Source organism: Drosophila grimshawi, unplaced genomic scaffold (genome assembly GCF_018153295.1).
Source record: "Drosophila grimshawi isolate 15287-2541.00 unplaced genomic scaffold, ASM1815329v1 contig_311, whole genome shotgun sequence".
NCBI classification, from domain to species: Eukaryota; Metazoa; Arthropoda; class Insecta; order Diptera; family Drosophilidae; genus Drosophila; species Drosophila grimshawi.
This window is the reverse complement of record NW_025063098.1, coordinates 30,542,229-30,554,614: the sequence shown is the minus strand read 5'-3', so window position 1 is coordinate 30,554,614 and position 12,386 is coordinate 30,542,229. Positions and strand designations below refer to the sequence as shown.

Genomic DNA, 12,386 nt, shown 5'->3' with positions numbered 1-12,386 from the left:
TGTTGAAACTGTTTTTTTGAAATATGCATTTTTTATACAAGTCATTTCACTATTTATATTTATGTTGATTTCGTTTGGATTAATATATATATATATATATACATATGAATATATATATATATATATATACATATATATATATTCAATATTTATATATGCATATTTTTAATTTTTATTTTTTGTGGTTATTTTGAATATTTTGTTTGCAGTGGTATTTTGTTTTTTTTTAGAGCAAGAAGAAGAACGAAAATTGTACTTAATACTATGAAAAAATTTACTAGTGTCTTATGAACTAAAAAAAATCAGATGTATATTTGTTTAAGATTTGTTGTTGTTTTTTTTTTGTTTTTTTTATGTTTTGCATTTTTTGTTACACATTTTTTTGATGCATATAAAAATTGCGGGCCAGCTTTGCCATTTTTTTTCTTTATTTTTTTTTTAACATAAGAATTAACAAAGTCAGGTGTTTTAAAATAAATATGTATAATAATTATGATTTAATGTAGATTATTTGTATTATTATTGCAAATGTTGCCCACGCGCAAAGCAACATTTGCACGGCAGTTGGCAACAACAACAACAACAAATAAGAAGAGACCATTTTATGTATATTAATTAATTTAAACTTGCAGCAACATTGGCTGCTGCAACTGTTGTTGCTGGCTGGCGGCGGCAGCGCGTCGACTCCATGTTAACAGCCCATTGGCAGCGTCAGCAACATCATCGGTGGGCGTGGTGGCAACATTGTTGGCGGCGGCGGCAGCCGTTGGCGATACAATTACCGAGGTGGCAACGCTTTTAATGCGCGACATTTTATTACTGACAGTGTTGTTGCTACTGCTGTTAAAGTTGCTACTGTTGTTGCTGCTGCTGTTAATGTTGCTGCAGTTATTAATGCTGCTATTGTTGCTGCTACTGGTGCTGCTGTTGTTACTGCTGTTGTTGCTGCTGTTGTTGCTGCTGCTATTAATGTTAATATTGTTGTTGCTGCTGCTGCTGCGACGCTTGGCTTTGATTGTGAGTGTTGCTGGCAACATTTTGCCGGCAGCCAAACGCAGAACGCTTGTTGCTGATGCAGATGTTGCTAATGATGCAGTTGCTGCTGTCGTCGTCGACGCCTCTGCCGCCGTCGACGCTTTCAGTCGCTTTCAGTCGCCAAAGCGACTGCAGGCCTTCTTCCACTTGCACTGGGTGCACCACTGATCCCGTCTGTCCATTCCGTACACCTTGCGGCACTTTTTATTTTCGCCACGCGTTCGGCGACTCGGCGAATTTGGCGTTTGGCGAACGGCGGCCGCTGCCTGCTGTATGGCAACATGCTGCAGTGGTGCCGCCATATTGGCTAGCAAATTGTTGCTATTGGCAGTTGAATGCTGTTGTTGTTGTTGTTGCTGGCAGCGCAATTGTTGCGGCGGATGCTGCGACGCATTTTGCTGGGCATGTTGCGCTACATGTTGCGGCGCATGTTGCGGCGCATGTTGCTGCGGCTGATAATTGGGTGTGATGGTCACACCTGAAATATGTTGCTGCTGTTGTTGATGTTGCTGTTGTGTGTTGCTGTTGTTGTTTTGTGTGTGATGCGCTGTTACCGTTACATTCTGCTGTGTGAGTTGCTGCAACATGTTACTGGCACTGCTGTTGCTATGCATAATTGGACTGCTGTTGTTGCTGCTGCTGCTGTTGCTGCTGCTGTTGCAACTGTTGCTGCTGTAATTGTGATGCTGCTGATGATGTTGGACGTATGTCGGCGATGGATATGGCGCTGTCGAGTGGGACGGACGCGACGATGTTGCACGTGTTGCATGTTTGCTGCTGTTACAACTGTTGCTGTTGTTGCTGCTGCTGCTGCTGCAACTGTTGCTCAGCGTAACTGTTGAGTTTGTTGGCCAATTGTAATTTTGCTGCGCCAACGGGGATGTTGGTATGCAGCTGGTGTTGTTGCTCTGCAACTGTTGCTGCTGGTGGCTGCTGATGTGATTGCTGCTGCTGGTGCTGCTGCTGTTCTGGCTGCCGTTGCTGCTGTGATGTTGCTGATGTGATGGCAACTGTTGCTGCTGCGTCGTTAGGTAACTATGCATTGCGCGTCCTTGTCTGTTTTTCCAATTAATAAACAACAATTATTAGTAATGATCAATTATTTATTTCATACAGTTGCGAACAAGATAATATTAAAAAAAATAATAATAATAAATGCATTTCTACTTTTTTATTAGGAAAAAAAACAAAAATAAATAAAATAAAAATATATATATATATAAATGTTGCTTCTAAATGTTTTAATTTTAATTTTAATAAAAATTTAAATAAGCCGAAAACGCCAAATAAAATTATGATTTTTATCTTGCTCACTTTTTTAAGTTCGCTTAACTTACAAATTTAAAAAAATGATACTATAAACATTTCTTGTGCAAGTGTTGCTATTATTCTGTTCGCAAGAGTATTTTGTATTTGTATTGCTGTCTTGCTCTTACTTGAAGTTGCCAACGATCTGTCTTTGGTATTCGGGATCCTCGTGTGGGGGACGCGCCATGTCCCGATGGCTGAGCGTTGGGGGCGAGGCTGGACTAGGCGTTTTCTTGACCAATTCATTGTCAACGTCATCGTCGTCGTCGTCGTCATCATCGTCTTCCGTGTAGTAGAATTCCTCCTCGTGCTCATCATCACTACACGAATCGTAGTCACCCGAGCGTCGTGCCTTCTTCCTGCAAGCGCAAAATCATTTTAAATTTTAGATTAACTTATATATTTTGTTGTTGTTTTGGCTTAAAGATGAGCATTAAATCGGATGCGCTTTTACATTCAAAATATTTTATTTTATAAAAATATTTAAACCCCTTTTCCAATAAAGTTTTAATCAATTTTAGCTAATCTATTTATTTATTATATTTATTATTCCCAATTATTTGCCACTTATATTTAAAAGTCAAATTTACAACTATCTTCTTGACTTGGCTCTCTCATCTCTACAACTTATCGGCTAGACATGCCTATCAGTCAAGAGGCGCATTAAATATCGACTCATTTCATACGCTTATATTAAAAATCACTGTATAAGGGCAATACACAATTTATGCGTTTGTTTGTATTTGATTTTTAATTCTTATTATCTAAGCTGACAAATTTTACTATGAATCATATTACTAATATTTAAAAGTAACGTTCATAACTATCGCCGTAGCTAGGCACGCTCATCCCTAAACGACTATCGATGCTGCCAACTCACGGCAGCGTTGCCACACACTCAGCGTATCGCATCCGGCAACGCCACCGCCGAGCCATTCACTTGAAAACGTCAAACCGCACACACACACAGCTGCAGGGTTGTAGCGACGTTCGCAAAAAAAAAAAACGCACGTTCTTGTGTCAAAATCAATACGAGAAATCAACAAAAATCGATCGATTTTTGCACAACATCAACGCCAATTGCCACATTTCGTTGCAAGCGACACAACAACACGTGCAGTGCTCAACGCCAAATTTGCTGTGGAAAATTGTGTAAAAAAAGGAAAAAAAATTTTGCGCGTCGCAAGAGTCTCGCGTGCATCGTCTGTCTCTGTCTAACCTTGGGTTGAGTGCCCCCTGTGCGTGTGTGAGTGCTTGTGTGTGTGTGTTCCTATGTGTTCTTAGCGCTAACAAAATTGTCAATTAAAACGTAAAATATTGTGATTAAGAACAAGTAGAACGACATCAACATACCCCGTCCCTCCTCCACCCTCCAACACACACACAAAATGTCCAACAGCAGCCGCAATGCTACCGAGCAAAATAATAAATGCAGCGCCGCCGGCGTCAACAGCGTCGCTGCTGCGCTATGTCCGCTGAGTAACTGTCAATTTAGTGGCGTCGTAATTAGCGCCATTGCCGATGAACAAAAATTGGAGTTTAACAACATTTACAAGAGCAGCTGCACACTCAGCTGCAGTTATGATTCCCAAGGCGTTCTGGTGCGCATCATGTTGGGTAAGTAATTGAACAAAAGAGAGTCGAAAGTTAACAGATCAATTTAACACTGCTTAATCCATTCTGTTAAGTTAATCTTGCATTATCAATTATTTTAACATTGCTTTTCTTCTCTTCTCTTCCTTCTTCTCACACAGATAACGATCAAGGACATGTGCTGAAGGAATATATGTTATCAGCGGATACGGATGCAGCACAGCTAGGCAAACGTTCCTATGCCGTTTCCCTCGAATCGGATAATCTCGTCTTGCGCTTTGCCAGCGACAAGGATCAGCAGCTGTTTCGCAAAGTTGTTGAGAACGTTAAACATTTGCGACCAAAATCGGTTTTCTCGCAGCGAACGGAGGAATCGTCTGCATCGCAATACTTTCAATTCTACGGCTATCTCAGCCAGCAGCAGAACATGATGCAGGACTATGTGCGCACGAGCACCTATCAGCGGGCCATTCTAGGCAATTCCATTGACTTTCAGGTCAGCCAGCTTGCAGCAGCTTGCAATTTTCCAAACTTCCGTGTGGAAGTTGAATTTGTTTGTAATTGATTCGAAGATAACAGGCCACAAGGCTGTAATTAGCAGCTGTCACAAAACATACGATATAAATATTCATCGACTAGTAATGTAGATTAACAGAATTTAAACTGTAATCAACGCTGTAACATAACATACGTTATTGATAGCGATCTTATGTTTGTCATTGAAGAAGAGATTATTGAATGTAGTTTATAGATTGTAGCACCAGGCCAACTACTAAAATAGGAAACGGCACTAAGCCTGTAATTAACAGCGCTGTATGTAGCATAAGTTATTGATATCGATCGATGATCGATGAATCAGATGAGTTCAATCTTCCACATAAAGATAAGTGAAGTTATTAACCGTGCACCCAATGAGAAAGGGTGTAAGGGGTATATTTAAATTGATGTAACAGGCAGAAGGAAGCATACATACATATAGATATATTTTTGATCAACTGAACAAAGAAATGAGAGCACTTCCTACACAGCTGTTTACTTTTAGGTGTGAAGGGCTGCAGGGTGTATCGTAGTTGAGCTAGATTAATTATATAGTATGATAGATATAGTATATAGACTATATTTGATATAGATCAACTCAAAACAATATCTGAAATTACTTTCGAGACATTTTACTAAATTGGTGATTTATTTGCAGGACGTGTTTGAAATGGTTATTCAATTTATTAAATTTTTTTCCTTGCAGGATAAAATAGTGCTTGATGTTGGAGCTGGATCTGGTATTTTATCCTTTTTCGCCGTGCAGGCGGGCGCTGCGAAAGTGTATGCGATTGAGGCATCGAATATGGCGCAGTATGCGCAGCAACTGGTCGAATCGAATAATGTGCAGCACAAGATATCCGTAATACCCGGCAAAATCGAGGAAATTGAGTTGCCCGAAAAAGTGGATGTTATCATTTCGGAGCCAATGGGTTATATGTTGTACAACGAACGGATGCTCGAAACCTATTTGCATGCCAGGAAATGGCTCAAGCCCCAGGGGAAAATGTATCCGACTCATGGCGATTTGCATATTGCCCCATTCTCGGATGATTCCCTCTACTCGGAGCAGTACAACAAGGCCAACTTCTGGTACCAGTCCGCATTTCACGGCGTCGATTTGACCACCCTGCACAAGGAGGGCATGAAGGAGTACTTTCGACAGCCGATCGTCGACACCTTCGACATACGCATCTGCATGGCAAAATCGGTGCGACATGTCTGCGATTTTCTCAACGACAAGGAGAACGATTTGCATCTCATTGGTAAGTTGAAGTTGAACTTGAAAGTTTTTAGTTGAAGCTAGAGTTGAACTTGTGTTCATTAGACATGAGTTGAATTTGCATTAATAGGATTTGAGTAGCAATTATTTTGTTCACTTTTATACTTTTTCTAATATGGTTTCTGCAACTGACTTAATATAATTTGTACTTTTTCTGCTAATATATTTTTACCAGTTGTATTAATAAGATTTCACCTGTTTCTATTTCAATTTCAGACATTCCGCTCGAGTTTCACATACTACAGACGGGCATTTGTCACGGTTTGGCTTTCTGGTTCGACGTGGAGTTCAGTGGCAGCACCCAGAACGTGTGGCTATCCACATCGCCGACGGCACCGTTGACCCACTGGTATCAGGTGCGCTGCCTGCTGCCCATGCCCATCTTTATCAAGCAGGGGCAGACGCTGACGGGTCGCGTGCTGCTCGAAGCGAACCGGCGGCAATCGTATGATGTAACGATTGATTTGCATATCGAAGGCACTCTGATCTCGTCGAGCAATACGCTCGATTTGAAGAATCCGTATTTTCGGTACACGGGGGCGCCGGTTCAAGCGCCGCCGGGGACTAATACGCAGAGTCCGTCGGAGCAGTATTGGACACAGATGGACACACAGCAGCAGCAGCAGGGCAGCCGTAATTGTAGGTAGCTTAAGATCTCAATACCCAATATTTTCAATTCTAAAGAACAAACCCTCCCTTTTCCCCCCAGCTAATAGCATGTTAAATGGCGGACTTTCTGTCAATGGCATGGCTGATCCCGGCATGGACATCAATCTGGGTCTGATGCATCCGCATTAAAGTTCAAGTTCAAGTTGAATTCTTTTCTTTTCTTGGAGGAGAGCATGCAACAAAATGTGGCAACTTTGGCTAGCACAATTTTTGATTTACTCTATGTGTGGTTTTTGTTATTTAATGCTTCTGTCTAAAAAGTTCACTTATATATTTTTACTTTTTTTTATTATTACATTTATTTATTCTCAAAAAAAAAAAAAAAAAGAATTAGCCCAGGCATTTTGTTGTAGCTATTTTTGTGTATATCAAAATAAGTCGAAAAAGAAAAAAAAATCATCAAATATATATAATAATATCGTATAGATTAAACAATCAAGGCAGACTAAAATACTATATAAATATGTAGTTGTTTAGAACAGCAAACATTATAAACGATAAGTTAATTTTTAGCCGCCCCTAGAGTTTTAGAGTTTTTATAATAATATATATATAAAAATAATAATCAACGTAGTCGAAAATCAAGATCAATTGCAAGCTTCAGGAAATTTCTTAAAAGCTTTGAACAAAAACCAACTCAATGAATGTCTCCCCCCTATGTTTAAATAATATTTATGTTAAGTATATATTATTATTAATATCATTGTATTGTATTTCAATAATTTCATGTACCTCACAACGAAAAATGAAAAACCTAGTTTCAATTCATAATTTTAATTGAAAGTTCAATGTTTATGCTTAGTTTTCTTTGAAATTATAACAAATTGCTCATAGAATATAGCTAGTAGGCATATACTATATATATATAAATATATATATATATATATATATATAATTACTAACATATTTATCAATTTAGTCGTGCTGAGAGATTATATATATGTTTCAATTTAAATGCGTTGTTTTTAATATTTTAATACTTTTTTTAAATTGATTTCTTTCCACTTCTGCTCATTGATTTAGTTGAGAAAGTCGCTAAAAGCCTGCCAAGCGCATACATACATATATATATATATATATACATACATAAAGTTGCGAAAAAAATAATAGCATCACTTTGACAAAAAATATGGCTTTTTTAATATACTGTTTAGTATGCCCACTACATTAATTAAAGTTTGTACTGCTCCTGGAATTCTTTTCAATATATATTTGTTGATTTTTTTAATTGAAGGGAAAAGTGCCAAAAAGTAGCGACAAAGAAAAACCATATATTTTTTAAGTATTGGTCTTTTTTTTTATAATTTTCTACCCTTTTCATAAAATTTAAGTTTTTAATTTTTTTCCTTCTCACTTTTTTTCTTAAGGTTTTATTTACTAAAAACTAATTGAAGTACAATTTAAATTTTAGTAGTGGTATTATTTTGTTCGCAACTGTATGTGTGAGTTAAGCATATATACAAGCATAAATAGTTGTACACACACACACACACACTTAAATACATATTTAGCCCTGGAGAGCTGTTCATTTGCCAACAATAACAACAATAAAATCAACACACACACCACCTACACACACACACACACACATACAATACAATACATGCATAAACTATAATTCTATATATATATATATATAATTCTATATATAAGTACATACTCCATGCATTTATGCAGCAAAAAAAAATATAACAAAACAAGCAAATTGAATGCAAAACAAAAAAAAACGCAAAATGAAAAACAACAAAAACTCAAATTGCCTTTCATTTTTTTCTTTCTTTTCAAATGCGGATTTTCCTTGTGTGTGTGAGTGTGTGTGTGTCTGAGGGTGTGTGTGTGTGTGTGTGTGTGTATAGCAAATACATTTAACATTTGCAAATGTCAACGCTTAAGAAGGCCCGCCATTTTGGACCTTGGCCTCAAAAGTGCAACCAAGTCGCCCCCAACATAGCCCCGGCACATCCCTTCCCCGCCCATCTCCCCGCTCCCCAACCCACTTGAATTGCAGGTGCTCTAAGTAAATGCAAAATGTGTGTGTGTGTGTGTGGGTGTGTGTGGGTGTGTGTGGGTGTGTGTGCTGTATCTGTGTGACCTGGATACTGCATATGTATGTATGTTTTTACAAGTGTTCCAGTTTTGAACAGCTCCAAGCGATTTGCACAGTGGAAGGGAAAGCTAGCGGTTTGTTTGGAAAACGTTTGTTATTTAACTAAGAACGAAACAAATTTCGGAATATATTTAGTTTAAAAGAACAAATGTAATAAATTCTCACGAAAAGAAACAATAATTTAATACTTTTTTTTTTTAAATATATAATTTAATGTATTTTTTCTAATTATTAAAACAATTTTTTACTGCAAAAAAATTGCTGGCGGTTCTGAAGCATTTTTTATTATATGTAGTTTTTTCTTATTGATAACTTTGAAAACAGGCCTTAAATTGAAAATGGCTTATAGGACAAAAGTAAGTCTTAAATAACGCTTGAATATTGTGAGCTCAGCTAATGCTAATCACTTTTTGTGAAGTTAAATGTTGCTAGAACTCTTCAAATAACTCCTAAGAAACTTTTTAATACAAATTCTTTTACTGAAATGCTTTTAATGAAATCACCATTAATAACTAGAGATAATATTGACAATTTTTACATAACTTCTAATAATCAAAATCGCTGTGGTCAAAAATACTTCTTTCCATTGTATATATATAGCTGACATTATAAAATAGGCTTAGTTAAAGCTGTTTTGCTCCACTGTGCAACAATTGTGAATGCCTTTGCCATTGTTTGTGGGGCTGTACTAAGTCAAGGCCCTGCCACTGACTGCATTTGCTGTTGGTTTTTGGATGCCGATACCGCAACAATTGAAAGGACCCTCTTCGGAGTCAACCCAATTTTTTTTTTTGGGTTTATTGTATGTTTTTTTGTGGCACTTACCCCAAATGTTTGTCCCGCACGTGTCGTTCAATTTTTAGCTGTGTGGGCTCCACAAAACCGCATCCCTTCCAGGTACAACGGAATTTTTTCGACTGCAAATAGAAGAATAATATATAATATGTAATTAGAAAGCAGACGGAGAATTTTTAGGGTTAAGGTTCAAGAATTATATATGTACAGAGTTATTTTTATTTACTTATTTATTTATTTATTTTTTTGTTAATATATAATATGTGATTAGAAAGCAGGCGCAGAATTTTAAGGAACTTATGAATATATTTTTGAAAGTGGAAGAAAACTCGTTCAAAAATGAAAAAGAAAAAAACATACTTTTATCAGCGTTTTCAACTTATTTAAATCAAATTAAAATAAAAAATAATATATTATAAAAAAGTAGAAACTTAACGAAAAAAATAATAGTTTTTTTTTTGTAAATTAATGCATCAATTTTTTTCTTAGACTGTCGTACTTTGCGATGGTAGAGCGCATTTGACTTTGGTGGGCTGCCGGCGCGCGATGAGGCTGAGGCTGGGGATGAGGAGAGACAGCCCGGGCTGGCATCACTTTCGCTGCTGGCCCCACAATCGCCATAGGACTCGTAATCACTGCGCTCCACGTAGTAATTCAGAGCAGTAGCGTGCATGGCGAGGAGCAGCTAGCAAGGAGCACGGAACAAGGAGCAGCGTAGCACGGAGGAGCAGCCAGTGAACCGGTGCCGGGCCGGTGCGAAATGCGACTGTGTTGGTGCGTAAAATGCAACTGGCTGCCTGGGCCTGTGCCTGGTCCGGATTATTCGCAAACACGAGCATTAAAACGAGGATGCGCCGAATGTGCTCCGGTTTCCCGGCAGCTGCACACACTGATAACACATAGCACACGTTGGGCGCCATTCTCTCCTTGTCCTTGCAGCGCTGCGTTCGGCATTTACCCATTTACTGGGTCACCTTGCCCCACATGCCTTTCCGCTTGCTGAATGCTGTATGCTGCATGCTGCATATGCAGCGCTTGCCTTGACACGCTTCTGGCAAGCGTTCGGCATTTTTAGCGGCCGTGCGACTGCATTTATGCTGCGCCGCCTTATGTTGAAGGTTAGACGGGCAACGCTGGCTGCGCTGTTGACCCACTTTTTTTCGGCAACGCACTCTTTGTTTTTGACATACATATCTCAATTTCTTCCTTTTCGTTTTTGGTTGCTTTTGTGCTTTTGATTGCGTCCTTGCACACCAGCTTGTCCTTGTGTGCAGTGTTCAAAAATTGCAAATTTAATTTCAGTTGCTCAGTTGTCGAGTGATTAACAATTTGTCAAATGAAACAATGGATTCATATTTTACACATTTTGAGTTAAGGAAGTAGTTTTAAAGCCACTGGAAAATATGTACAAATATTTGGAAATCGCTTGAAAGGCTTTAAATTTCCAATTCATTTAAAGTGTGCGGCTTTTCATTTCTTTTGTTTCGCTTTCTTCGGTCAGATGCAGGTTTCAATTCTACCATTATTTAAAGTGCGTCTCTTTTGTACATTTTTCTGAGCCAATCAAGTTTACAGTTAAAAATCTATTTTGAAATCAATTTCTAAATATAGAAAAATATTTGGTAAGCGCTATATGGCTTCACATTTTCGATTAATTTAAAGTGCTCGTCTTATCTTATATGAGATTTTGTGTCAAGGCACAATTTTTTGATCATTTGACAAATTTAGAAAAATATTTGTTATATATTTGTCACTCAGTCTAATATTAATAATATTGAACGTATTGAGTTTAATCAATTGGCATTTATTTTTCAATAAGTTAAAGTATATTTTTCTTTGTATGGCTATTTTTAATGGATATCAGTATTATAAATTTGTCGTCTCCCAAATATTAATTAAGTTGCCTTTGTTTTTTTTTACTACTCTCATTCTTGGTATAATTGAGTAACAATTTTAAATGGTTCGCAATAAGGTCTAATGATGTCTGCTCGAGTTTGGGCAATGGTTGTGTTGTGCCTTGGTGCTAGAGTTGCCGCCCACAAGTGCAGGCAATTAAAGCCACTCCAGTTGGCAGTTTTTCTTTTTGGCCAAGAAAACTCGCAAAGCGAAAGTGGCAACGAAAGTGAAAGGAAAACTGGCAAACCGCAACGTGATCATAAACATAAATAACTTTGGCGTAAATTGTTAACGCACGTGGTTGCCACACACACTTATACATGTGCGTGTGTGTGTGTGTGTGCAACATTAACTGCCTGTTGGGTCTGTACATATTTTTCGTTTTAACTCAGCGCAATTAGTGGGCGCCATAATTCGTTTGCGGCCGAGGCGAAACGGAGCAAAGGATATGCCGCGTATCCTGGCACCATAAATACTACGTGTTCCAGTGTTTGTATGTATGCTTAACAATTGTTGCCATTTGTGGTTGTACACTCGGATAAAATTGTCTTGAGTTTAGTCAAATTGCCATAAGAAATAGAAAGTTTTTCTTGATCTAGAAAATAACAATTAATGAAATTTGCTGTCTCGGCTTTTATGTTAGAGTTTAGTGCGAGTCCTCATAACTTCGTACGTTTTTCAAATTCGTTTATAGAGATCAACTGAAAATACTAAAATAAATTTTAGAAATGTGCTTTCTTTCCGAGTGTAGCCTTAGCAAGACTGTTGTGCGCATGTGTGTGTGAGTGTAAGTAAAAATATTAACAAGAGAAAGAAGAAGCATAACGGTAATCGACAAAATATTTGATTAAGTCCATGAAATACGCAATTCACAGCACAATTCAACTGCTGCTGTTGCCTTTAATTATTTTTAATTAATGCGCCAACAAGTCGGAAATGATTTTAGCTTTATCAATTTCTTTCCATAAGCCAATAATAGCCAAGGCAACAAGCCGCTTACCTGCTGCTAAATAACGGTAAACGTTCGAGACTGTTTCTCTCCACTTATGTTAATTATGTTGCCATGAAATGGGTAGGGGGAGGGTTGAGGGGGGGGGGGGTTGTCTGCTAATGAGCGATAGCAACTGAAACTTCAGTTTAACATTTCGCAGTGATAAAACTGCC

General features: G+C 37.9%; 3 protein-coding genes across 6 annotated transcripts in view; 1 reads left to right on the top strand and 2 right to left on the bottom strand.

The window, feature by feature from the left end:
* Positions 1-620: 620 nt before the first annotated feature.
* LOC6569703 (putative uncharacterized protein DDB_G0286901) lies at positions 621-1,037 on the bottom strand. The gene has a single exon (XM_001995818.3). The coding sequence runs from the start codon at positions 1,035-1,037 to the stop codon at positions 621-623; it is 417 nt and encodes a 138-aa protein (XP_001995854.1).
* Positions 1,038-1,148: 111 nt separating this feature from the next.
* LOC6569704 (zinc finger protein 395) overlaps positions 1,149-12,386 on the bottom strand; it is a 183,678-nt gene continuing 172,440 nt past the window's right edge. For all 3 annotated transcript variants that reach the window (XM_032741481.2, XM_001995819.3, XM_032741482.2), the window contains 3 exons: positions 9,357-9,448; positions 2,472-2,702; positions 1,149-2,091 (listed from right to left, as the gene is read on the bottom strand). In XM_032741481.2, coding sequence (XP_032597372.1) covers positions 1,149-2,091; positions 2,472-2,702; positions 9,357-9,448 — 1,266 coding nt within the window. The remainder of the gene's footprint in view (positions 2,092-2,471; positions 2,703-9,356; positions 9,449-12,386) is intronic.
* Positions 3,302-7,089, top strand: LOC6569705 (histone-arginine methyltransferase CARMER). 2 transcript variants are annotated; one of them, XM_001995820.3, is made up of 5 exons: positions 3,302-3,960; positions 4,098-4,432; positions 5,180-5,738; positions 5,972-6,394; positions 6,465-7,089. In XM_001995820.3, exons 1-5 carry the CDS (start codon positions 3,732-3,734, stop codon positions 6,551-6,553), a joined length of 1,635 nt encoding a protein of 544 aa, XP_001995856.1. In that variant the 5' UTR covers positions 3,302-3,731; the 3' UTR covers positions 6,554-7,089. The 2 variants fall into 2 exon arrangements, with proteins under 2 accessions (XP_001995856.1, XP_032597377.1); XM_032741486.2 differs by having other exon boundaries at positions 3,340-3,960; positions 5,972-6,398; positions 6,465-6,532.